We start from the raw sequence: 27462 nt of genomic DNA, 5'->3' as shown, positions 1-27462 counted from the left end.
AGGACCCCCCCATATACACACACTAGTCACTGCACTCATATACAGGACCACCTCTGATATACATCACACTGCAGTCGGGCATTGACACCCTACACTCCCTTCCATTGTGTTGCTGTCGTTGAACTCGTATACCCGTGGGCACAGCACACGTATATCTGATCCTGCAGCCTTCCCGGTCACTTCCTCTGCTTTATTGCTGAGTGCCGGGAAGCCTGTGTGAAGCACACGCAGAGCTGTCTGTCCCTCCCCGTATGATTGGTGATATTTCACCCGAATTTCCAGCATTCCTCCAGAAGCGGTTCCCATTCGGTTATCGGTCACAGGCTTTGACACACGTCTCCTGCTAGCTCCGCCCAGTCGCCCCGCAGGATAACAAACTCGTCTCATGTGATCCGGATCTCCGCTCCCTGAGTGAAGGGACCCGGCAATCAGGTGAGTACTTCTGATTCATTTCAAACGTGTGTCCAGCCAAAATGTTTTTGATTGAAAGTGGGGACGGGTTAGAGCCCGTGTGGGGGGTCTTACTGCTACTCTGTTCAACTGGCCATACGCAGGGGTAGCCAAGCTCTCCAGCTGTGGTGAAACTACAAATCCCATGATGCATCTCTCTACGGGAGTCGTGGCTGAGAGAATCGTGCAATGCCTCATGGGATTTGTAGTTCCACCACAGCTGGAGGGCCGGAGTTTGGCTACAATCACATTGGGCAATCTCTGTTCAGTCATCTCTAGGGTAACCAAAGCTGTGGAATATAAGGGCGAGTTTTACAGCAGAACTTTATCATTAACCCTTGCAGTGGGTTTGATCTAGGGAGGAAAATAACAGTTATACTCACCCGATCTTCGGAGCCGGACGGCTGTGATCACAATCCCTCGAGCCTGTCTACTCCTCCTCTGCAGCGATGGTATATCCCATCACATCAAGTACGCTGCGTATTGGGCATGATGACTTACAGGACCTTAGATCGCTGCAGCAGAGGAGGAGAGGGACTCCGGGGGACTGGTCTAAGAGCAAGCCGTCCCCGAAGATCGGGTCAGTTTAACTTTATTTCCCTCCTTAGACCAAAAGGAGCACTTAACCCTTGCAGTGCAGAGAGGTAGCCCCACGGCAGGCAGGCCCTTGCACTACATCATTAATGTCAGATCTAAAGGAGATTGTACAATCAGACTGTATAGTGTATGGCCCCCTTTAGGAGAGTTCCTCTCCTCTAGCTGACAACCGTTTCACCAGACAGGAAGTGAGGGAAAAATCTCCAACAGCGTCACGGTAAAAATAATAATTAAGGAGAACTATATGGAAAAACACTGACCCCATAGTTCTCCTTTAACAGGGAAGGCGTCCCCATGCTCCCTCGTCAAGAGAAAGCATGGAGCTGGCTTTCTGGCCAATCAGAAAGCCAGGCGCTGTGCAATGATGTGGCGCCCGGCTACCTGATTGGCCGGGAAGCCGACTCCATGCTCCCTCGTCATGAGGTGACGAGGGAGCATGGAGCTCGGCTTCCTGACCAATCAGAAATCCGGGCGCCGCGTCATTACACGGCGCCTGGCTTCCTGATTACAAGTGACGAGAGAGCATGGAGCCGGCTTCCCGGCCAATCAGCCTGGCTTCCTGATAACGGAAGCATTGGAGCATTTGGGCGAGTACAATACTAGTATCGGTGCATCCCTAGTTCTAAAGTCAGGCAAGTCTTGAACCTCTCGCCTGTTATCATTTCTGTGTGTCTCCGTGTTGAAGATTTAGTTTTTCCCCTTCCTGTCTGGTGAAACTGTTACCGCTGTGACCACAAGTGAGGGGAAATGTCTGTAACGGAGCCCAAGATAGTAGCGAGAACCCGACAGGTGTTCTGATCCTTCCCCTTTCTTTAAAAAAGAAAATGTAAACAGTTTTGGCAGGTGTGGCACTTTAATTTAAAGGGAAATGTCGTTACTGTCGGGGCTCTGTCGCACCAGCCCCTTTGAGCTGCATTGGCCAAAGCATAGGCAAGGCAATTTGCATTACGTCAGAGATGGGCAACCTCGGCACTCCAGCTGTCGTGGAGCTACAAGTCCCATGAGGCATTGCAAGAGCTGCAACCGTTCCATGTGTGATGATTTGCAGACAGCCACTGACAGCAGCTGACACACCTGGAATTCTGGCTGCACGACTCTGTAGGTTCAACCCCGGCCGCAACGTGTGACTGTAGCCTTAGACATTCCTGACATTCGCAATCCAACTCCTTGTCTTGTTGGTGTTGTACTAGCTCATGACGCAGCCAGTGCCACTTATACGATGACTTCTCTTCAATGCTGAAAAGAACTGATGCAATGAAAATGTATGTATACTCCCAATATGACATTATGGATGGGACTTATTAAAGAAGGCCCTTCTGTGCCATACACTCATATAAAGGTCAGGGAAAGCCCCCAAAATTCTCCAATTTGGGATTCATGGGCTACATCACAGATGACTATAACTTACTTTTTCTTGCTGAAGTGCAATTTATTATTTCTATTAGAGGTGCACCGAAATAGAGATTTAAAGGAGAACTACGAGGTGAGTGCTTTTCACTCACCTCATAGTTCTAGCCGACCTGTGACAATGAGACTGTCACAGGTCGGCTCAGTAGATCGGGAGGTGAGCGAACACATATCAGCGTTCGCTCACTTCTCGATCCTGTCACGGCTCTCTGCCGTGACAGGGGAGGGGCTGGATTCCCCCCGCTAAAAAGGGTCATGTAGGAGCGACAAGCTACCAGCGACGAGCTACAAGCGATATTGAGCGACGAGATGTGAACAGATCCATTGAAATGTATTGGAGAAGCTACATAGAGCGATATCGAGCGGAAATATGAGCGAATATGATGCTGCAAAAATCGCTCGATAAATCGCTCAGTGTGAACGGGGCCTAAGGAGAACTATGGGGAAAAGCCCCAACCCCATAGTTCTCCTTTAAAAAACGAAACCGAAATAAAAAAGATTGTCAGGCCGAAACCGAAAATGTTTTTATTTACATTTTTTTTTCAATTTTTTAAAATATTTTATTTATTTTTTATAAACTTTTAAACTTTTTTAATTTTTTTATTTTTTACTTCCGGCCCTCCCTGATCAGGTATTCCTGCCAGCGGCGCCTGTCGGAACACAATGCAAACATCGGCGATTCCTCCATCGACGTGTTGTTTGCGTTGATTGAGGAATGGCGTCAATTTTTGCCGTTCAGCCCGCAGGTTGAACGGAGAAAATTGACAGCTGTATGGCCAGCCTTAAGGTCCCCACACACCTTACGATAATCGTGGGAAATCCCGCGATCGTACGATTATCGTAAGGTGTGTGGAAGCCCTGCGACCTCTACTACTGTAAGGTCGCATGACTTTTGACTTACGGACATGTTCGAAAACCCGCCGAGCATCGTACGATGTTCGGCGGTTTGTGGCATGTTCGTACGATAAAAGCCGTACGGGCCGGTGTGCGCAAGCGCACACTGCCCGTTCGGCATTGCGGTCATCGGAAGCCCGCCCCTCAGGGGGCGTGGCTTGCGATCATCGCAAGTACGATCTGCCTATGCAAGATGGGCAGATCGTACGTTTTTTTAAGTACCTTACAACCATCGCAAGACAAAAGTCTTGCGATGGTTGTAAGGTGTGTGCCCAGCCTTAGAAGCGCTTCTCATTGGTCAGACCAACGAGTGCTCACAATTTGCGAGCGAAATCTGAAATCCGTAGCGCAGGGCTGTGCTAGAAGGCAGTATGGGGTACAGATAGTACGCCTGTACCGGCGGAGGGGGAAGGACCATTTGCTGAAAGGTAACTATAGCCGGGGAGAGTGAGCCAGATATGAGCAGGTAATTCCATTTTCCCAAATTACCTGGGAAAGTGAACCTACCCTTTAATGCACAATGTGCGTGCATGTCCCGGGCGTCGGGCAATAGGAATTCTGCGCCCCTGCTTGAGTTTTTGCACAGTATGTTTTCGATGCGCCGTAAGGCTACGCAAGGTGCTGCAATGCATAGGATTGAAAAGGAAATAAGAACAGCAGACAGCACATTTGAGCCACCCATCCCGGTGCACTTTGCACGCTAGCGTGTCTTACCGCATTCACCTTAACAGGAGCCCTTGAAGTATCACTATGAGGAAGTGGGGGGGTGAAAAAAACAACTGACCTTGTATTCTTGCCCAGTGCGGTCTGATGCATTGCAACACATACAATGAAATAATTATGTGATAATAAAGTCAAAAGGTTTTTAAACTATTTAAAATGCTGAGGAAATCACTTACAATGGATGCTGCTCCTTGATGTTTCAAAGTTTTAGTTTTCTGCAGAATCCCCTGAGCACTGGCCCTGATATCCTGTTTTGGGGTATCTCCTTTCCCTTGAAGGGTGCTATGGAGCCACCCTTGTGTGTGCTAGTAAGCTGTGTGTGTCTCCACAAATACACAGGCACAGCAAAGTAAGCCTCTTCCTTCCTCTCACATCTCTGCTCCCCTTCTCCAGGCTAGTAGATGGATGGGTGCTGGAGACTGCTCTGTCCCTTCTGATCTTGTACTGGACAGGAAGTTCAGGGAAGCTGAGCTGAGAGATTTGGAGCTGTTCTGAAACATGACGACTAAGTGCTTGGCCAAAAATGTACAGAAATACTTTGCTGGGTGATGTGTATTTGTTTGATCTGAATTCATTATTTAAAAAAAAAAAGGTTTGAGCGTTTAACCCCTTCGTGACTGACGACGCCAGCATCTGGGCTGTTTAAACTTGTAAAGCCGACTGTCGGCTTTACAATAGAAGCAATTCTGGCGACTCAGCTGTCTCCAGATCGCTTCTAGAGTCCCGTGAAGGGGCCACCCCCCCTTACACCCCTACCGTGCTTCCTGGGCTCCGTTGCCCCACCTACGGGCCCTGGACCGGCTTCTGTGGTGTCCGCAGGGAGCTGGGAAGGAGATGGACAAACCTCCGTTCGTCGACCCCCTCCCTGTTCTATGGGACCGGGAGCGATGCAGATTGCATCACTTCCAGTCCCAGAGCTGTCAGTTCTGTGCTCCGGAAGCCCAGCTATAAGCTATTGAAGTGCGATCTGCACTTCAATAGCTTATTTGGAGTGTAAAAGGTGACACTGGGGGTCACCTTAAAGAGTACCTGTCACCACCATATGCTATCACATAGGGGGGCTTGTAAGCCCCCTTATGTGATAGCAATCAAAGTAAAAAAACAAAACAGTTTCTAAACACGCGTAGGCGCACCACGTATGAAAACGACGAACGCGCTACACATGTTGAGTATCGCCGCGCACGCCGGAGTGGGAGCAATAATTTTAGGGCCTGTATTTTTGGGTATCTCTAAATTGATGACCTGTGGGGGCTTTTAAAGCGTCGTCTATGGACTTTAAGGGGTACTGAAGTTTGTCGCCATTTCACGGACGCACACAATTTCTAACCTGGGCATGTTGGGTATCTATTTACTCGTTGTAACCTCATCTTTTATATTTTATTTTTAAAAATGGGTATTTTATTGTGTTTTTGGGGCATTTAAATACATTTTACACTAAGGTTTGGGGTTTGATAAGGAGTTGCGCTAATATCGTGCAACATAAAAATGTGCAACTGGCAACATTTTATTCTATAGGGCCTTGGCTTTCAGAAAATATATAATGTTGGGGGGTTTTAATTAATTGTCAGGCCTAAAATGTGGAATATAACATGGGTGCAAAAAAAATGAAAAAAAGGCCTGAAGGGGTTAATACTACTCTTAAGTCGAAGTTTAAAAACAGGAAATAAAAGCTGCAGGCAGCGCAATGCATTTTAGCAACCCATCTAAAAGCAGGTCGACACGCGCGCACGCCACTGACCAGTGTGCATTGTGCGCACCTTTTAATAGTATTGTTATGAGGAAGAGGATGTAACTTTTACTTCTTTTTACTGTACCAATAATCACAAATGTTTATCGCAGCCACCTGCAGAAAACCCTCGCATGATGTCATGGGAATGTTTTTGCATCATGGTTAATAGTTAAGAGAATGTTGATTTATTTTCAGTTCCTGTTCCTAGGAGATCAGTGCAATAAACTTTCACCATCAAACAACCTGACTTGTATTGTAATCGGTTTGTATAAAGGTTTACAGCAGGGGCGGGCAAACTCCAGTCCTCCAGCGGTGGTGAAACTACCAATCATGGCATGCCTGTGGCTGTCAGGGTTTTGCAATGCCTCATGGGATTTGTAGTTGCACCTCAGCTGGGAGGCCGCTGTTCTATCGCAAGCTCCAACTCATCGAGATCTCCAACTACCTCACTTCCGGGGGGCTCAGAAAGACCGGAGCTCTGTACAGTTGCGGTGCTAATGCGCACATAGTGTTTTCATAATACTCGTCGAGTTTGCCACCTGCTGAATATTGTTAAAATGCAGCTGTACAGAAGCTCCGTCAGTTGTGTTTTGCAGTCTAACGCCGTCTGGTTGAAATCTCCAACTTGCAAGTACCCGGCAGTGAGGTAGTTAGAGATTTCGACGAGTTGGAGTTTTCGATAGAACACCGGAGCTTGCCTACCTCTAGTTTGGGTGGAGTTGGGCTATCTAGGTGTTAAGAGATGTCATTGTCTGACTTTCAAGCTGCCTACTAGTTCCAAAGCAGCCTCAAGTATGCAGGGTAACCCTCCATTATTCCTTTATTGTCTGAATCAGCACAGTAGCATAGTAGACAGCGCTTCTGCCTTGCAGTATTGGGGGTCCCTGGTTCGAATCCTGGCCAGGTCACTATCTGCAAGGAGTTTGCATGTTCTCCCTGTGCTTGCGTGGTACTTCGGGTACTCTGGTTTCCTCCCACACTCCAGAGACATGCTGGGAGGTTAATTGGCTCCTGTTTAAATTGGTCCTCATATATGTGCATGTGAGAAAGGGACCTTAGATTGTAAGCTCCTTCAGGGCGGGGACTGATGTGAATGTGCTCTATGTAAAGAGCTGCGTAAATTGCCATCACTATACAAATACCAATAATAAAAAAAAAATCCATGCTGCTGCAAACATGTTTCACATTTGATGGAATGGTTTTAAACCAATAACAATATTTGTTTTTCTGACTTTCTTAGGTCTGCAGCACCCAAGATGAAAACGGTTCCTGGCTGAGCAAGGACAGGCATGGCCAAAGTCCCAGGAACAAACAACAAAGACCATGGCTCCGTCAGAGAGGAGCTGGTGGATGAGTTCACTGCACCTGGAAACCTACGAGAACTGTTGCAGGAGAGCCAAGCCGAGGTTCAGACCTTGTTCCCAGTGCTGTTTACGGTATTGGGGTCCCTGGAAAACTTCTGCCATGACCACAAAGGGGAATGGAAGGTGCCAGAGCGGATATGGGTGCAGCTTAAGGGCAAGCGGGAGGCCGTGCAAAAAGCTAAGGTATGCTGACAAGACACGTTCATGTCTTCCGTGTCGGACTCCATTTGTAATGGGCATAAAAATGGTCAATGCATTTTAGTGTTTTTAACACCTGTGAATGGTCAATACATAATTGTATGGCAGTTATGTTTTATCAATACATAGGGAGGCTGTGCTTCCTGCTTAGCACTGTATAGTTCCATTAATGGTCACTATCTAATTCTACGACATCTATGTTTGGTCATTACATAAGAAGGCTGTGCTTCCTGCTTAGGTCTGTATAGTTTCTTCTACTAGGCTTCCAGGAGAACCTATTTAATTTAGAAGCCGAGGAGAAAACTCAGACTCTATATGACCTGCATCAGTGTGGTCATGAGGCTCTGGTGAGTGTTCAAGTGAATGCAAACCAGGAAAGATGCCAAATAACTTTTGCCTCAAGCGCCATAAACACTCGGGGAATTTCTCCATATGGCTTGAGGACGTACTAAACTCTGGTCACAAATGACAGAATTTATCTGCAGCCTCTAAGGCCCCATTCACACCTGAGAATGGGGCCCGTCTTGAGTCTCATGAATTCCTTGGTGAGACTAATGTGATTTCCTGTGGACGGGGGCTTTGTATATTTTAATGACAGCTGCCATCTCCCACAGCTGTTTGCAAGGAACCGCAAGCCTGCGATTACCTGCAGACGAGCGCACCTTGATTTAAACAGTCTGCGTCCAGGTGCGGTCATTCACAGGTAATCGCAGACTGTGCGATCACTTGTAAACAGCCTGCAAACGCCTGTGAGCGGTTGCAGCTGTCATTGTATAGTACAGCACCTCCCGCCCGCAGGATATCGCATGAGTTTTACTGAGGAATTCCGTCTTATGCAATGGGCCCCGTTCACATGCTGCGTCCGGGGATTCCTACAGCAAGAACCTGTCGTTTCTTGCGGGCAGGAATCTGAAATGTTTCTACACAGTACCCAAGTTTAAGTTGTACCCAAGTTTAAGTTAAAGGAGAACTATGAGGTGAGTGCTTTTCACTCACCTCATAGTTCTAGCCGACCTGTGACAATGAGACTATCACAGGTCGGCTCAGTAGATCGGGAAGTGAGCGAACACATACCGGCGTTCGCTCACCTCTCGATCCTGTCACGGCTCTCTGCCGTGACAGGGGAGGGGCTGGATCCCCTCCTCCCCGCTCCGATCCTCCATCGCTGACTGGCGGAACAGACGGGGGAGGGGGCGGGTACAGCCGGCTCTGCCTCCTAGATAGGCAGAGCCAGCTGTCAGTCACGCAGCTGGGCGGATCCCGACATAATTGTCGGGATCCGCTTCAGCTGCGGCGTCTCAGTATACCGCGAGCTCTAGCTCGCGGTATACTGAGCCTAGGGTGGCGGGAGGACGCTAGTTTGTGTCCTCCCGTTATCCTAAGGAGAACTATGGGGAAAAGCCCTGACCCTATAGTTCTCCTTTTAATGACAGGCTGACAGCAGCTGCAACTGTCAGCGGCTGTCCACATGTAATTGGACATGGAATGATTACCTGCGGTTCAGGATAGATGATTGTCCCTGGACACAGACAGATTGCATCCAGGGACGATCATCTATCCCGAACCGCAGATAACCATTCCGTGTATTATTACTTATGAGCAGGCACTGACAGAAGCGGACACACCTGGGATCCTGGCCACACTAATCCGTAGGTTCTTCCCGCTGGAATCCCCGGCCGTTGCGTACGAATGTAGCCTTGGACATTCCTAACATTTGCAATCCGACTCCTTTTACTTTCTTTTTTTTGGGTGTTCTGCCAGATTGCGACACAGCCGGTGCCACTAAGAAAGACACTTACACAATTTGTTTTAGTGCTAGAAAACTGATGCAATGGAAATGTGTGTGTACTCCCACAATGTAGAAAGTAGTAGGTCCCTCTGCACTTGATACAGTACTTGTAGTGGTGCTCGCAGTGACAATCACAGATGGCACCGTGCAAGAAACAGTGGAAAGCAGAAATCACCAGCACTCTGTGATGGCCATTTAATGGAACCAATCCTCGATTGTCATGTACAAAATAGCGACGTTTCGGGACCGCACAGGATCCCTTCATCAGGGCGACAATGTACTCCCACAATGACCGTATGCATAAGACTTATCAAACAAGGCCCTTCCGTGTAATAAACTCGCATATGAGGGTAAGTGAAAGCCACAAAAATTCTCCAGATTTGGGATCACTGCACCTGCCCCGGCCCCCATTGTGATGCCCCCTCCAGCCGGTGTAGTAATCCGCACACTATTGACAGCCCCGCACTCTGGACTAATCAATAATGTTCACAACTGACAAGCTGTCATTGGTCAGTGCAGTCATGTGACCCAGTGACTCTTCAGAGTGGGGACCAGGTCCTGGAAGTAAGAAGGGCTTCTTGTATGTCAGTTCGATCATGTGACTGACTGGTCATATAAGCGCTCACCGTACATCTTTTTTAAAGAAGAACTCCGGGCAACACTTTACGGGGTGACCACCAGTTCTTAATTCTCCATGGCAGTTTTCTCCCTGTGTGTATATCCAATTCACTGCAGTAATGTGCTTCTGGTCCAGTTACATACCGTAGTTAGTCAGGTTGGGGGAAAAAAGGCACAAGTCCATCCATTCAGGACTGGGCAACTCCGGCCCTCCAGCTGTTGTTGAACTACAAATCCCATGAGGCATTGCAAGATTCTCAGCCACAGGCATGACTCCCGGAGACTAATGCCTGATGGGATTGGTAGTTGAAGCACAGCTGGACGGCTGGGGTTTGCCCTCCCCTGCTTTAGTTGATTGACAGCTCCTTTGGCCATCTAGAATCTGGGACAGGGACTTCCTGTAAACGTAACGGTTTCCTTTGCTGGACAGTTTGGCCAGTTAGTAGAAAAATAACGGATCTCCTGGCTCCAGCAACAGGTAATAGAAGGCGGGGGCTCCCAAAACGTATACTGCTATGCTAATGCTATTGATAATGTGAATTTTATATATGTTTCTGTATATGTCCTTTTATTATTTTGCCTATATAGTTACACATTAATTAAAAATGCAGCCTTGCAAAACAGACCTCATGATGCCTCTTACGTCCATACATCAGCCACGCAGAACGGGAGGAGCAAGCTGCTGCCTATGTAGCACAAGCTTCCCCGGCATCCTGCCCTTCTGGGTGCCAAAGAGGCCCTATCTAACCTGTTTTCTATTTTCAGCAACTGGGTTACAGCCTTCATATAGGAAGATAGGAGAACCGTGACAGCCGCATGTGTGTCACATTCCCCACGAGAGAATCCAGAGGCGGTCTGTTCACTCGGTTTAGTTATTTTTACTTGTCACCGGGTGATATCTCTGTGATAGGTGGCAGATAGGTGATGATATGCTGAACCTGTGTGGCAAGGCTAGCAGGCAGTTATGACATCATCGTTCTTAGACGGGTGACACGCGCCTCTGTCACCTTCTGTTTTTATCTGGAATGACCGGAGTACGCCTTTTTTCTTTTTTTAACAATAGGTTATAATGTGCAAACAAGATTGATCACATTGTATGTTTAGGAGTGGTTCTGTTTTTTTTTTTTTAGTGTGTAAATATATACACGGTGAATGTATCTGCAAGTATCCATCTTACTGGTTTGAAATGAATGTTCTTTTTAGGGCTCATTCACACCATAGGGTGCACTCTAATGTGTGCATTATAATGAGCGCTGCCGTGCATGTTAACACGCCATTAAATAACACGTCCAATTAAATGTGACCCACTAACTACTAGTTATTCTAAAGAACAGGAAGGTAAGAAGTCTTTATTGCGGAAGAGACAGTAGGCACTAGAATGTCTCCTGTGCAAAAAACAAAACAAAAAAACTTCCTGTTTGCAAATTTTTGCTTACCAGCTGAAGTTCTGCTGTAAGCGTTCCTTTTTTTTTTAGCAGGTTAACACCCTTCAGGACTAAAGCCGTGTCACGTTTTGGAATTTCTTTTTTTTTTTTAACCTAAGGCCTCATTCACACTGCCGCACGTATGCACGCGTATATACGCATTGTACCATATGCAACCTATGCAAATAAATGGCTCCATACACACAGCCGCGTATAGAGCCATATATTTGCATAGCGTATATATGCGCAAAAACAGAATGGAACAGAGATGCGTCCGGGCAGCGTATATACGCGTGTTTACGCGCGTACAGCACATTCAAAATTCCATTACGAGGGATGCATTCTGGGATTGCATATAGTGCACGCATAGACGCGTATATACGCAATATACAATTTTGCTTGCGTTGTGTGTGAATGAGGCCTAACTATGGTTTTAGCATAATGTTTTTTTCTTTCTTCCACACTCTTAAAGTGACAGTAAACTCAGGAGATAAACCTTAAGGGCTAGTTAACACCATATCCAGTGCGTTTCGGCACGGTTGGTGCCCGGAACGCACTGGATCGCATAAGCCAAGCCTCCCGCGTTCTGGGGCGGGAGTGGGCGTGGTGGTGCCATTCATGTCAACTGCGCGCGGTAGGTGTGTCTGCAGTGCCATTCCTGTCAATGACACCGCAGGCACGCCTCTCGCCCACAGTTTCCATCGCCCGCACCAGAACGCGTGGTACAGCAACGCCGTGTTCTGATGCGTTCGCAAAAAATAATTTTTTGCAATCGCACCGGCAAACAGGGATTGCTGTACCACGCGTTCTGGTGCAGGCGATGGCACTGTGGGCGGGGGGCGAGGTGCGGTGGGTTCGCAAAAAACAGTGCATGCATCGGAACACAGGGCATTGCTGTACCACGCCGGCGAGAGGCGTGCCAATGACATGAATGGCACCGCCACGCCCCCTCCCGCCCCAGAATGCAGGAGCCTTGACTTATGCGATCCTGTGCGTTCTGGGCATGAAGCATGCCGGAACGCACTGGATTTGGTGTGAACCGGCCCTAAAAATACATTCAAGTACCTGAACTATTAACAACAATATATCTTATTTATCACTCGGCTGTAGACCCTCAAATCATCTCTGAATTGGTGCTGACCCTGTCCTTCCTTCTGGAGCGTGGCTACTTTTGTTCTCCATGGTCCCTGTGGGTGTTGTAAAGTAGCCATCGCTCCAAGCTCGCTCCCAGGATGGACTACAATCTCACGTTAAGTTTACTCATTTCTATTGAGATTGTAGTCCATCACAGGAGCGAGCTTGGAGCGGTGACTACTTTACAACACACACAGGGAACATGGGGAACACAAGTAGCCACCCTCCAGAAGGAAGGGCAGTGTCAGCACCAATTCAGAGATGATTGGAGGATCTACAGCGAGTGATACACAAATAAAATACATTTTATTAATAGTTAAGGAACTTGAATGTATTTTAAGATTTAATTCCTGAGTGTAGTGTCACTTTAATATGTTCTTTTTTTTTTTTTTATGTGTACGTGCGCTTATATTGATTACAGCTTATTTCAGTTTCCAGGCAACATACACAATGCCAGCATAACTGATCAATCTGATCTGGCAGGAGAGAGCGTGGGATTAGATAGAAATGCGTTTGCGTTTACTGTGACAACCTTTTCTGGCTTTCAGCATGATCACGTGACCTGCAACTGTACTAAGTGACTCCATCCATTACTGCACAAGGACAACAGTGATGTCATAACTTGTGACACTTGGAAGCAAAAACCCCGAGCCCAAAAAACACCCAGTGACCTATACACGTGCTGTCTTAGACTTGGGCGTTTTTCTTTTTCTGATTTTTAATACTGCACATTTGCTATGGGCAGTCCTGAAGGGGTTAAGCTATACTCAGCATTGATATGGTGCTAAATGTTTTGGCCCCGACAATCTAAAAGCTGCGTGTATGTTTCATTTGAATATTGCTTAAAGCTGAAGGTTAATCTGCTTATATTTTGCACAACATGCCAAAAACAGTTTTCATTACATATGTCATTTTAGTCCCAGTGCTGTCATCACTGGGTCTCTGTGTGTGCCTGTGCAGTGCATTCAGGTCATGGCTGTTGGCCTCAGTACTTCTCTCAAGAGCCCTCACCCCTGCTTTATGCAAACCTTGATGGGCGGATATTAGTCTGGAGAAGTGAGCCTTCTCAGGCAGACTGTATTTACCTGCATACCACCCTAGGTAACCCCCACAAGAGATGCTGAGCCTCCATGATTGAAACCCAGTGAATGAAAGTAGACGCCCTCCAGCCAGGAAATGAGGCGGGCTCTATTCGATTTTACCGCGAGCTGTAGCTCCCTATATACTGAGCTTAGGGTAACGGGAGGACGCTAGTTTGTGTCCTCCCGTTACCCTAAGGAGAACTATGGGGAAAAGCCCCGACCCCATAGTTCTCCTTTAAGCCTCATAGATTTATATCTACAGTGTGGTTCTAAGGCACTGTCTCCTCTAGATTTGGAGTGAGATTTGATGATGTCATTATTGTGCTGCTCACTGTTCTCCTTGCTTGAGGGGAAGCTGTACCTGAGATTACATGCAGTGCAAGGATCTCCCTGCTCCTCCTGCTTCATTTATTTTGTGGATCGGGGCTTTCTCCTCCACTCTTGCTGCTATTTGATCATTACCCCATCGGCCATCTCATCACCACTCTTCAAGAGGGCAGCACTGATATGAGAAAGCAAAGCTCTGATCCTCTACCAAGATAGGCACCCCCACAGAGAGAGAGAGAACAATAGGCATTTCAGCCAATCGGTGCCAAATAAAAGTCATTAGAGTCTATAATGCTATTTTATTGGTCCCGCAAATAACAGTAGAAAACCCAAGGCAGCCAACACGTTTCGGGGGCTCGGCAATCCTCCAGGGCTTTAAAAAGCAACCAGGTATTAGCTGAACCCAGAGCAAACGCTCCTGGAAAATTCAATACAAACCAGGAGGATAATCCTATAAAAAAAGGTGCATGCGTCAGAGGCAGGGCTGTGTGATAAGTCAGTACCTATAGGCAGTGTATGTGGCTAGTCCTTTGCCCTTCAGCTTGCCTTTTTCTGGGCGCACCTTCCACAGTTTGGGTTCTCTTTAAGAGCAGAGAGGTCATGTGACCAAGAATGACATTATATTGGATCAGTTATTAGGAGCTGCACTTGCTAAAACAGAGTCTCCTATCAAAGTCCAAAATTTCCAGAACGTTCTCGTCTTGTGTAATATAATCCGCTGCCTCTGATATCCGACACTGATGACTTCTAAGAAGTCTGAAACTGTTTGAGCTGTGCTCCTATTGCAAACTGCTTTAGCAACAAAAAAACCCCCATAAAAAAATCCCTAAATGGACAATGGGCTGTTTGCATAAATGGATGAACGGCGGCAGCCTTCTCCAGGTAGGAGGACATTTTAAAACATTTATTTGTTTTTTTGTGCTTGTGCACACTCTGGCACGAGCACAGCACTGATCACAAGAAGAGGGTACAGAGCCAATGAGCGTGGCTTTGTACCACGTGACCAATCACAGATGATGAACAATGCCTTCAGTTCGCAGCCGGCTCTCCCTTTCTGATCACGCCGATCGGAAAGGGCTTGCTGATTGCTGCCGTCTGGTAGTGGATGACACTGATAGTTGGGTACCTGTGTCATCCAGTGTCCATTCACCTCTCTACAGTATATGTCGGCTCCGTCCTGTCCTCAGCATCCTTGCTGTGGGATTGAATTATGATACTGGGCGTATTTTGGTCTCGGATGTACTCTAGCCATGTGCTGATCTGTGTCATGTCAGATGCGTGTGATAAGGTGCGGTGTTTTGGAAAGCCCTGGCCGCACACAATGAGGAAGTCTATTATAGCCGAGTCACTGCTATTCAGGAAGTCTTTGTGCTCTTGCGGTGGGACAGTGTGTGCTAATAGGTTGCTACAGTCGGGAAAATCCACCGGGCACCTCCTGCGAGAATTTTACACATCCCGTGACTATACCAAAATGTGGCCCTGGCCTTTTCACAAACATGGTTAAAGTGGACGTCAACCCGAACAATGAACTTCTCTTATTTTTTGGTCTCGCAGAACTCCAGCCAATAATAAGATGGAAATGTATAGACCATTAAAAGATAAAATGTTAAAAATTGTTTTTGCTGCAGCAGTCCCCTTCAATCCAGAGATTTCCCTCTAAAGCAATTTTTCTCAGTCTGATGGCCAGCGTCATTCAACCCACTTCCTCCGAGCCCAGGTCATCCTGGACCCACCTACAACCTGTGATTTAGAGCAGCAGCACAGTGATGAGCTCATCTCTCTGTCACTCTGCTCTCTTACTATCAGCTTGCTTCTTATCAGTGGCGTCACAAGGGGGGTGCGGCCCGCACCCAGGTGACACCATTGGAGTGGTGACACCAAAATGACTGACAGTCATTTTGGTGTCGCCCCCTCTGAAAAGTCGGGCACTCTGTCGTGGCCTGAGAGCCCAACAGCTGCAGGAGAGAGGAGGGGACCCGGCGGCATACCTCATCTTGCCAGGTTAATGTCCCCTCCTCTCTGCCGGCATCCATCACCAAGTATCAAAAAGATGATTGCGCATTCACGATCACGGCGGGGTGCCGCCCGATATCTGCTCCGGGTGACACCCGGCCTCGGGACGCCCCTGCTTCTTATCAGCCTGATTGGCTCCTTATGCTGCTTTTTACTGTCCCAGTCTCAGCTCTGTTATACAGGTACTACACGAGGCTGATAGCAGGCTTCGGGGACTTTTGCTGTTTGCATTGAAAAAAATCCATTTAGTGTTGTATTATTACAGAGGTGACTTCATTTATGTCCTTTATATCTGCCCAGGCTTCAGATTAATCCTATTGGTTTATCAATTCCATATGTGCAAAACAGTTCCTGCTGGAAGACTCGTGAGCCTAGGACTACCTTTGGGCTCTTCAGCATTATGTCAAGTAGTCTTATCAGCCCTGCACAGGTTACTGGAGTTTCCCTCCTGGGCCACAAGCCCCCCCCCCCCATTTTCTTCAGATGAAATGTTGGTGTTCTGTAGTCCTAACACTTCCTGTCCTAGGGTGGCATCTTCCATGAATACAGTACAATGAGCGAACATTGTCACCCTAGGACAGGAAGCGTGTTACTGGCAGGATCACCAGGTAAGGACAGCATTCACCCGTATATGAAATAAAATGGATCACTGCATATACATTATTCAGCACTCAGAAATAGTCTCTGCCCACATCCTTCACTACATAAAGTAAAACTTTTATTTTTGGATAGAATGAGGAAGTGTTAGGACATTAAGTTTTTATTGGTGCCAATTACTTAAATGGAAAATGTCCCTAATTGTTTGTCACTGGAACAGGAAGTGATGAGAAATCTCTCCTGGTGGAGGGATTGACTCCATGGACTTCCATAGAATACCTTTTTATATTTATTACTTTTAATTTTTTATGGCTCTCTGTGTCCCAATTTTAAAGCTTTCCTGTGCCTACTATTGTCCCGATGAGACCAGCGCAGGAAGTCAGAGGAAATATCAGAAGAAGGCACACATGACAAAACCATAAAAGAAAAAGCTCTAATTATTCCCTTTTCTATCCAAAATAAATAAACTCACATAGGAGTTCTCTTTGAATGCTGCTGGACAGCACTGGAAAGCTGAGCGCAGGGCACTGGCAACAGATCTGGGGTATCGACGGCGGGTGCCATTCCTCCACAAGGCAGTTGTGGGTTCCAGGGCTCCACTTGGAGCCAACAGGATGTCTGGTCGGGCAACAGCTAGAAGCAAGAGGCACGAGGAGTACATGGTTGGGGAGCGGGTCAGGCAACAACTTGGAGGAAGAGGGACGAGGAGTGCATGGTTGGGGAGCTGCTCAGGCAAGGACTAGGAGGAAGAGGGACGAGGAGTGCATGGTTGGGGAGCTGGTCAGGCAATGACTAGGAGGAAGGGGGACGAGGAGTGCATGGTTGGGGAGCTGGTCAGGCAATGACTAGGAGGAAGGGGGATGAGGAGTGCATGGTTGGGGAGCGGGTCAGGCAACAACTAGGAGTAAGAGGGATGAGGAGTGCATGTGTTTTGGATGTACACCTACACAGCAGATAACATCATAAGATTACATCAATTTTGATTTTGGATAAATTTGAGAAACGACTCAATGACATCATCTCTCTGTTTTCAGGAATACATCAAAGGGCTCAGTGACCCAGAAATGGCTACAAAAGAGATGTACCCAAAGGAGATGCACTGCATTTTCGCTGGAGCCAGCAGCTTCTTCCTCCGCTCACTCATCAGGGACACTTGCGCCAATATCACCGTATTGGAAATTGGAGTCCTGGCCATCAGAGGGGGGACAGAACCGGTCGTGATGGCCCAGAGTAAAGTCCAGCAGTTTGTCAGAATTTTCAGAGACGATGGAGGCTTGACCTCCAGTAAGGAGCCAGAGGTGAAAAAGAAGTTTAAAGTTTTTGTGGAGGCTCACGCTGATAAATATACGATGGACTTATTGTTGCTGCCCAGTGCGTTGAAGGAGGAATTGTTGATCCTGATAGGACATGACCACTATTTGGTTTCACAAGATGACACCGATTTTGAGATAGTCACTGTAAACTCCCATGCGAATAACCAACATCCTTGTAGCCAAGGTGAGGCTAGGACTAAGACCCCCGTGACAGAGCTAACGTGTCAGCTGGACTCTGTATTTGCTGGTGCCAACCAATCCAACCCATCCAGCCCCTCTGCTCAACAAGAGAAAGTCAAAGGAAAAAGACGAGGTCCGGAGAAGGAAAACGAATGCCGAAAAAAACCCTTTTCTTTGCAAAGTATAGAATCAGATGGGCCAGCCACCCATACCCCCACCACCTCCAATGTTCCAATCATCGACTTAACTTCAAACGAATCGGATGATATAGAGGTAGAAGAACCCAAGCAAGAACCCGTCAACTCAGAAACTGAATACAAAATCCTTGTGAATTTTTTTAAGACTATGGGATATCCCCAGGCTGTGGTCGAGAAGGTCATCCGTGAACTCGGACAATCAGAGGAGCCCCTGAAACTACTGGACGAGATCGAAAAACGGAGCCGCAGGCAACTAGATGGAGCCGAGAACAATCCAGACACTAAAAAACAATGCTTGCACCAACCAGCACCCGGGCCGACACAGGAAGTGACCATAGAACCGAATGTTATCTCTGTATCTCCCAGTAACGGACTCTTGCAGAATCATATTTTACAGAAGATACAGGAAGAGTCTAGAGCTGAAAGGCTGCAGATGGAAAGGACTTTGGCATTGGCAAAAAATGTAGGCTTTGTAGCCAGAGGCACAACAAGCCCTCCAACGAATAAGCGAATCCTGGCCACCGATGCCCCGGGACCTTCAAACCAGCCCCCCGTCAGAATTGCAAGGGACATAGCTGTCCAGTGGAACAATGCGACTTACGCGGCCATCCCCTTGAACAATGAACATAAACCTGCAGCACGTGAGAAACCGGCAAAGCCCGAACCATCTGTAACTGGAGTACAAATGTTTCTTAATGCCATTAGAAAACCTTATAAACTGGAACTGAAAGATGAACCTGGAAGAGAAGACCTGAAGCATATTATTATTGACGGGAGTAATGTAGCTATGAGGTTAGTACTGTGCTCTTTTATTTGCATGCTGTTTGTCTCCAGGCAAAATGTCCGGTTCACAGAACTATGAACAATAGAAATCTCAAGCACTCCGTCAATGAAATCCAAAAAAGGTCAATTAATTTGCACTAAACGTCACACATATCGCATAATCCAACGTTTTCGGGACCACGCAGAGATCTGACCATCTCTGCCCTGATGAAGGGACCCTGCGTGGTCCCGAAAGGTTGGATTATGCGATATGTGTGACGTTTAGTCCAGATAAATGGACTTTTTTAAAATTTAATTGACGGAGTGCTGGTGATTTCTATTGATCATTGACTGTTGTACACGGCGCCATCCGTGATTGTCACTGCGAGCACCACTATTTTCACTTGGACCGGAAGCGCTGTAAGGGGGACCTTACTGTTTTCCAGGTTCACAGAACTGTCACCCGCGCTGCAAATGTACTGAGGTTAAAAATAAAAGTTTGGATTGCATACACATACTCTAAACCAGGGGTGCCCATTAGGTAGATCGTGATCTTACCAGTAGCTCACAAAGCTGATGCTGGTAGATCACGATTGTAAGTCGGCTCACTATCCCGAGAATCCTCCTGTTTAGCCCCTCCCCCGTCTGCTGCGTCTGACACATGAAGGCAGAGGCCGACGGCATGAGAGCAGCGACATTAGGATGGAGGGCTGAGCACGAAAGGAGGAGAAGTACGAGGTCTAGCTTCCCGGTGTTCTGTAATATTGCCGACCGCGTTACGTTTGCTGACCTACGTAACGCACTCGGCAAATGTGACAAAACACCAGAAACATGTCAGGGGTGGCGGATCTTGGAATAAAGGTTGGCCCCTTTATTCCATTTTGGTATATTTATTTAGCTGTGCACACGCAATTACCTATTAGCCTGAGTCTGCTCCCGGACACCTTTCTGGTGGATACTGGTGGTTGAAGTTCTATGTATTACATCAAAGAAAATTAGTTTAAACGGCCTGTTGCAAAATACAGCAAGGTGAGCCAGGAGAGAGAGCGGGGAGAGACAGCCAGGGGAGAGAGGGCGAGGAGAGACAGCCAGGGGAGAGAGAGCGAGGAGAGACAGCCAGGGGAGAGAGAGCGAGGAGAGACAGCCAGGGAAGAGAGAGCGAGGAGGGGCAGCCAGGGGAGAGAGAGCGAGGAGAGACAGCCAGGGAAGAGAGAGCGAGGAGGGGCAGCCAGGGGAGAGAGAGCGAGGAGAGACAGCCAGGGAAGAGAGAGCGAGGAGGGGCAGCCAGGGGAGAGAGAGCGAGGAGAGACAGCCAGGGAAGAGAGAGCGAGGGGAGACAGCCAGGTGAGAGAGAGCGAGGAAGGACAGCCAGGGGAGAGAGAGCGAGGAGAGACAGCCAGGGGAGAGAGAGCGAGGAGGGGGAGCCAGGGGAGAGAGAGCGAGGAGGGGGAGCCAGGGGAGAGAGAGCGAGGAGGGGGAGCCAGGGGAGAGAGAGCGAGGAGGGGGAGCCAGGGGAGAGAGAGCGAGGAGGGGGAGCCAGGGGAGAGAGAGCGAGGAGGGGGAGCCAGGGGAGAGAGAGCGAGGAGGGGGAGCCAGGGGAGAGAGAGCGAGGAGGGGGAGCCAGGGGAGAGAGAGCGAGGAGGGGGAGCCAGGGGAGAGAGAGCGAGGAGGGGGAGCCAGGGGAGAGAGAGCGAGGAGGGGGAGCCAGGGGAGAGAGAGCGAGGAGGGGGAGCCAGGGGAGAGAGAGCGAGGAGGGGGAGCCAGGGGAGAGAGAGCGAGGAGGGGGAGCCAGGGGAGAGAGAGCGAGGAGGGGGAGCCAGGGGAGAGAGAGCGAGGAGGGGGAGCCAGGGGAGAGAGAGCGAGGAGGGGGAGCCAGGGGAGAGAGAGCGAGGAGGGGGAGCCAGGGGAGAGAGAGCGAGGAGGGGGAGCCAGGGGAGAGAGAGCGAGGAGGGGGAGCCAGGGGAGAGAGAGCGAGGAGGGGGAGCCAGGGGAGAGAGAGCGAGGAGGGGGAGCCAGGGGAGAGAGAGCGAGGAGGGGGAGCCAGGGGAGAGAGAGCGAGGAGGGGGAGCCAGGGGAGAGAGAGCGAGGAGGGGGAGCCAGGGGAGAGAGAGCGAGGAGGGGGAGCCAGGGGAGAGAGAGCGAGGAGGGGGAGCCAGGGGAGAGAGAGCGAGGAGGGGGAGCCAGGGGAGAGAGAGCGAGGAGGGGGAGCCAGGGGAGAGAGAGCGAGGAGGGGGAGCCAGGGGAGAGAGAGCGAGGAGGGGGAGCCAGGGGAGAGAGAGCGAGGAGGGGGAGCCAGGGGAGAGAGAGCGAGGAGGGGGAGCCAGGGGAGAGAGAGCGAGGAGGGGGAGCCAGGGGAGAGAGAGCGAGGAGGGGGAGCCAGGGGAGAGAGAGCGAGGAGGGGGAGCCAGGGGAGAGAGAGCGAGGAGGGGGAGCCAGGGGAGAGAGAGCGAGGAGGGGGAGCCAGGGGAGAGAGAGCGAGGAGGGGGAGCCAGGGGAGAGAGAGCGAGGAGGGGGAGCCAGGGGAGAGAGAGCGAGGAGGGGGAGCCAGGGGAGAGAGAGCGAGGAGGGGGAGCCAGGGGAGAGAGAGCGAGGAGGGGGAGCCAGGGGAGAGAGAGCGAGGAGGGGGAGCCAGGGGAGAGAGAGCGAGGAGGGGGAGCCAGGGGAGAGAGAGCGAGGAGGGGGAGCCAGGGGAGAGAGAGCGAGGAGGGGGAGCCAGGGGAGAGAGAGCGAGGAGGGGGAGCCAGGGGAGAGAGAGCGAGGAGGGGGAGCCAGGGGAGAGAGAGCGAGGAGGGGGAGCCAGGGGAGAGAGAGCGAGGAGGGGGAGCCAGGGGAGAGAGAGCGAGGAGGGGGAGCCAGGGGAGAGAGAGCGAGGAGGGGGAGCCAGGGGAGAGAGAGCGAGGAGGGGGAGCCAGGGGAGAGAGAGCGAGGAGGGGGAGCCAGGGGAGAGAGAGCGAGGAGGGGGAGCCAGGGGAGAGAGAGCGAGGAGGGGGAGCCAGGGGAGAGAGAGCGAGGAGGGGGAGCCAGGGGAGAGAGAGCGAGGAGGGGGAGCCAGGGGAGAGAGAGCGAGGAGGGGGAGCCAGGGGAGAGAGAGCGAGGAGGGGGAGCCAGGGGAGAGAGAGCGAGGAGGGGGAGCCAGGGGAGAGAGAGCGAGGAGGGGGAGCCAGGGGAGAGAGAGCGAGGAGGGGGAGCCAGGGGAGAGAGAGCGAGGAGGGGGAGCCAGGGGAGAGAGAGCGAGGAGGGGGAGCCAGGGGAGAGAGAGCGAGGAGGGGGAGCCAGGGGAGAGAGAGCGAGGAGGGGGAGCCAGGGGAGAGAGAGCGAGGAGGGGGAGCCAGGGGAGAGAGAGCGAGGAGGGGGAGCCAGGGGAGAGAGAGGAGGAGGAAGGACAGGCAGGGGAGAGAGAGGGAGGAAGGACAGCCAGGGGAGAGAGAGAAGGAGGAAGGACAGCCAGGGGAGAGAGAGGGAGGATGGACAGCCAGGGGAGGGAGGAAGGACGGACAGCCAGGGGAGAGAGGGAGGAAGGACAGCCAGGGGAGAGAGCGAGGAGAGACAGCCAGGGGAGAGAGCGAGGAGAGACAGCCAGGGGAGAGAGCGAGGAGAGACAGCCAGGGGAGAGAGCGAGGAGAGACAGCCAGGGGAGAGAGCGAGGAGAGACAGCCAGGGGAGAGAGCGAGGAGAGACAGCCAGGGGAGAGAGCGAGGAGAGACAGCCAGGGGAGAGAGCGAGGAGAGACAGCCAGGGGAGAGAGCGAGGAGAGACAGCCAGGGGAGAGAGCGAGGAGAGACAGCCAGGGGAGAGAGCGAGGAGAGACAGCCAGGGGAGAGAGCGAGGAGAGACAGCCAGGGGAGAGAGCGAGGAGAGACAGCCAGGGGAGAGAGCGAGGAGAGACAGCCAGGGGAGAGAGCGAGGAGAGACAGCCAGGGGAGAGAGCGAGGAGAGACAGCCAGGGGAGAGAGCGAGGAGAGACAGCCAGGGGAGAGAGCGAGGAGAGACAGCCAGGGGAGAGAGCGAGGAGAGACAGCCAGGGGAGAGAGCGAGGAGAGACAGCCAGGGGAGAGAGCGAGGAGAGACAGCCAGGGGAGAGAGCGAGGAGAGACAGCCAGGGGAGAGAGCGAGGAGAGACAGCCAGGGGAGAGAGCGAGGAGAGACAGCCAGGGGAGAGAGCGAGGAGAGACAGCCAGGGGAGAGAGCGAGGAGAGACAGCCAGGGGAGAGAGCGAGGAGAGACAGCCAGGGGAGAGAGCGAGGAGAGACAGCCAGGGGAGAGAGCGAGGAGAGACAGCCAGGGGAGAGAGCGAGGAGAGACAGCCAGGGGAGAGAGCGAGGAGAGACAGCCAGGGGAGAGAGCGAGGAGAGACAGCCAGGGGAGAGAGCGAGGAGAGACAGCCAGGGGAGAGAGCGAGGAGAGACAGCCAGGGGAGAGAGCGAGGAGAGACAGCCAGGGGAGAGAGCGAGGAGAGACAGCCAGGGGAGAGAGCGAGGAGAGACAGCCAGGGGAGAGAGCGAGGAGAGACAGCCAGGGGAGAGAGCGAGGAGAGACAGCCAGGGGAGAGAGCGAGGAGAGACAGCCAGGGGAGAGAGCGAGGAGAGACAGCCAGGGGAGAGAGCGAGGAGAGACAGCCAGGGGAGAGAGCGAGGAGAGACAGCCAGGGGAGAGAGCGAGGAGAGACAGCCAGGGGAGAGAGCGAGGAGAGACAGCCAGGGGAGAGAGCGAGGAGAGACAGCCAGGGGAGAGAGCGAGGAGAGACAGCCAGGGGAGAGAGCGAGGAGAGACAGCCAGGGGAGAGAGCGAGGAGAGACAGCCAGGGGAGAGAGCGAGGAGAGACAGCCAGGGGAGAGAGCGAGGAGAGACAGCCAGGGGAGAGAGCGAGGAGAGACAGCCAGGGGAGAGAGCGAGGAGAGACAGCCAGGGGAGAGAGCGAGGAGAGACAGCCAGGGGAGAGAGCGAGGAGAGACAGCCAGGGGAGAGAGCGAGGAGAGACAGCCAGGGGAGAGAGCGAGGAGAGACAGCCAGGGGAGAGAGCGAGGAGAGACAGCCAGGGGAGAGAGCGAGGAGAGACAGCCAGGGGAGAGAGCGAGGAGAGACAGCCAGGGGAGAGAGCGAGGAGAGACAGCCAGGGGAGAGAGCGAGGAGAGACAGCCAGGGGAGAGAGCGAGGAGAGACAGCCAGGGGAGAGAGCGAGGAGAGACAGCCAGGGGAGAGAGCGAGGAGAGACAGCCAGGGGAGAGAGCGAGGAGAGACAGCCAGGGGAGAGAGCGAGGAGAGACAGCCAGGGGAGAGAGCGAGGAGAGACAGCCAGGGGAGAGAGCGAGGAGAGACAGCCAGGGGAGAGAGCGAGGAGAGACAGCCAGGGGAGAGAGCGAGGAGAGACAGCCAGGGTAAGACAGCCAGGCTGGGAGGGAGACTGACCTCCTACTATTGGCTGGCTGTGTAGTGCTGCGGGACCTGAAGAGAGCATGCACGAGGTGGCTGCTGGGGGAATGGCCACCAAATGTGCAGGCAACCTCGCTGCACCATGGGCCTCTGGGTTGTATTTGCCCCCTGGGCTCAAAGTTGCCAGTCAACCCCCGGACTGGAGTTGTCGTCTTGGAAGATTTGCTTTGCATTGGAATCTTCCCAGAAGAATGGCAATGACTTCTGGTAAGGTAACTATGCAATCTAACTTGCACGTACTCTTTGGCATACTCTCTTTATTAGATTTTTGCTGGGGAAAGGGGCCCTGGATGTTATAAGCGGACCCTGCAGTGTCCTGCAAGATCTGCTTTAAACGGCACTGCTCTTTTGCCTCCCCACCTCCAACCTGTGATTGGACAATGAAGGAGCAGCAGCAGACTGATATAGTCATCTATGTACTCTCTTCTCCTGTCAACATGTTCCTTGTCAGCATACAGGAATGCAGGACTCCAGATTGGCCCAAAGTACTGCCCTCTGTGCCAGTCTGAGTGCTGCTGCACAGGGGCATTACAAGAGGCCGACATCAAGTCAATTTTAAGGTATTTGTGCGCGTTGTATTTGAAAAAAACATTGATCATTTGCTGTTTTTTAATTCTTGGCTGGAGTTCATCTTTACCAGTCCGCTTGTGTCCGCCTTCATCTGCAGATTGTTATCCAAATCTTACTATTGGTATTTTCCATGCCTGGTGATCCTGTGGGTAATAGCACTGACGAGCCACTTCCTGTATAAGGGTGACAATTGTGGCTATGGACTTTTCTGTAGTGTTGCCTATAATTTGGGTACGTAGTGACTAGCGCTTTAGCATGGTCACTGGAGGAATAAGCTTGCCAGCCTTGACCCAATCTCTGCTGACTGACTGTGGTATTGATGTACCAAAAGTGACATTTAGGTATTATTTCTCTCTGCCCACATCCAAATGTAAGAGCACAGGCAGAGAAAGAGTCAGCAGTAGGTACTTTGGAGCCACTTGAAAATCTCCAAGCTTAATTTTTCAGAAAAATCTGTTCTCCCCTTTGACCCCCATACTATTCGGGACCAGATGGATGCTATCAGTGCTTTGCCATATGTCAAAACCAGCCACAGAGTTGAAGCCTCTGACTCCAATTCAGAGGCTGTTGTAGCTCTGATCTCACTGTGTTAGGTTACGCCCAAGGAAGGCTGCTGCTGTGTAACCTAACATAGCTGTCAAAAGCCGGATGAAGCACCGCCCATAACCTGTTACAAGTCGCTGTTACAGGCCAGGCAGCGCTCCGTCCATAACCTGTTACAAGCCGCTGTGAATAGAGAAAAAGCTGTCCGCTGCAGACTTGAATGTGACGGCTTTTTCTTCCATAATGGCTGGAAACTCTGCCTCACCTGCCTCCCCTGACCGCACGTCCCTGATATAGGGAAATGTTAATGGTGCCTAAGCAGTACATAGGAAAAATTAGCTTTTATTTGAATTTCCTCCTGAAGAATATCTGCAGTGTTAGATCTAAGGCACTGCTGCCTCTGGATGCTCGTCTCAGGAGGTTCTGAGTGAGATTCAGTGCTCTTGCTGGAGGCTCTGACATGAGGAAACAAAGCCCTGCCTCTACCAAGATGTCCACACACTCACAGCACATGGTAAGACAGTAATGGAGGGAAGATCAGCTGCAGACAGACCGCAGGCAATCCTGGTGACTGGCCAAAAAAGATGCACGCTCGTAGCAGAGTTCACTTCCTCTTTAAATGTATTTCAGTGTTAATGAGCCCTGAATTGCACAGTTGCAGCTCACTCTCGGACGCGGCACTGCTGTGATTATGCGATATAACACAGACTCGTGTTTCGGAAAACAATGCTATCATTGAAAGTGTTCCCCTCAATCACATGACCGCAGCTGGTGAAGCATAAAAGGGGCAACGTGATACATGTGATGGGTGCTGATCTGATGTATGCTGGGTGACCGCAGCTCCATTCACCCTGCAAATTGCTGAGCACTGCGGAGGAAATAACTCTATGTATATGAATCATCAGAAAGACAGAATGACGTCTCCTGAGATACCAAACCAAACGCAGAAACTCAAAGCTTTATTGAAAGCAAAACTAACGACACATTGAGACTGTCGCTCTCTTTCTCGCTCTCGCTCTCTCTCGCTCTCTCTCGCTCTCGCTCTCGCTCTCTTTCTCGCTCTCGCTCTCGCTCTCTTTCTTGCTCTCTCTCGCTCTCGCTCTCTTTCTCGCTCTCGCTCTCTTTCTCGCTCTCTTTCTCGCTCTCTTTCTCGCTCTCGCTCTCGCTCTCTTTCTCGCTCTCGCTCTCTTTCTCGCTCTCGCTCTCTCGTTCTCTCTTTCATTCTCCCTCTCATTCTCGCTCTCTCTCTCTCCATCTCCTGGAAACAATGGGCGGGGACTTTGAAGGGTGGAGTGCCAGCAGAGGGGACAGTTGTACAGCCGCCCAGATTACTTGCACATAATGAGCGGTAGCTGTACCCGCTCTACATTTAGCCCTGCTTGCCTGAAGCCGGTTCACACCACAAACGGTGCGCTCCAGAGCGGTCAGCCTCTGGAACGCACTCTATCGCAGCCTGGCTGGCTTCCTGTGTTCAGGGGCGGGAGGGGGGCGTGGCGGTGCATTGAAGTCAATAGCACCGTAGTCACACCCCCCGCCCACTGTGTGATCACTCGAACGCATGCATGCAGTATTTTTGCAGATCATACTGTACCGGAATGCAGGTACTAATGTGCCACGCGTTCGGGTGCGGGCGATAGGAATTCTGCACCCCTATCTATCTATCTATCTATCTATCTATCTCTCTATTTCATCCATCTGTCCATCTCTCACAAAAGTCGTCGTCGTCGTCATCATCATCATCATGTGTCTTCTCTGGAATATTACAGAAGGGGCTTTCCTCAGCACCCGATTCTCGGTAAGTATTATCGGCACTTTTACTCATTTGTTACTCTGTATGTCTGTGAACTTTTGTAGTGACGCTTGAAATCCTGTTTTGATTCAGAAACTAGAATGTCTTGGTAAACAGATGAGACGGGAAGTCTACTACTGAGGGGAAATCAGGGACTTCTAACATATGCGTCCCAAGTGAAATGAAATGTTTGTGAGATCTCGTGTTACCAGTCAAGTGGGACCGAGTCACATATGACATGAATCGGTAAAGTTGGCTATACACTGCTCAAATTTCATCTCAGCAGGGCTTTGACCGAAATTGGAGAAGCATATGACCCCCCTCCCCCCCCC

General features: G+C 50.7%; 1 protein-coding gene across 1 annotated transcript in view; it reads left to right on the top strand.

Moving 5' to 3' along the window:
- N4BP1 (NEDD4 binding protein 1) overlaps positions 1-27462 on the top strand; it is a 37023-nt gene that overhangs the window by 214 nt on the left and 9347 nt on the right. The window contains exons 2-3 of the mRNA XM_018552896.1: positions 7043-7347; positions 17381-18828. Of these exons, the coding sequence (XP_018408398.1) occupies positions 7090-7347; positions 17381-18828 (1706 nt within the window). The 5' untranslated portion in view covers positions 7043-7089. The remainder of the gene's footprint in view (positions 1-7042; positions 7348-17380; positions 18829-27462) is intronic.

The sequence above is a fragment of the Nanorana parkeri genome, unplaced genomic scaffold (assembly GCF_000935625.1).
Source record: "Nanorana parkeri isolate BGI_ZX_2015 unplaced genomic scaffold, ASM93562v1 scaffold6, whole genome shotgun sequence".
Taxonomy (NCBI): Eukaryota; Metazoa; Chordata; class Amphibia; order Anura; family Dicroglossidae; genus Nanorana; species Nanorana parkeri.
Note: the sequence above shows the minus strand (reverse complement) of the source record. Positions and strands in the feature narration are given on the sequence as shown.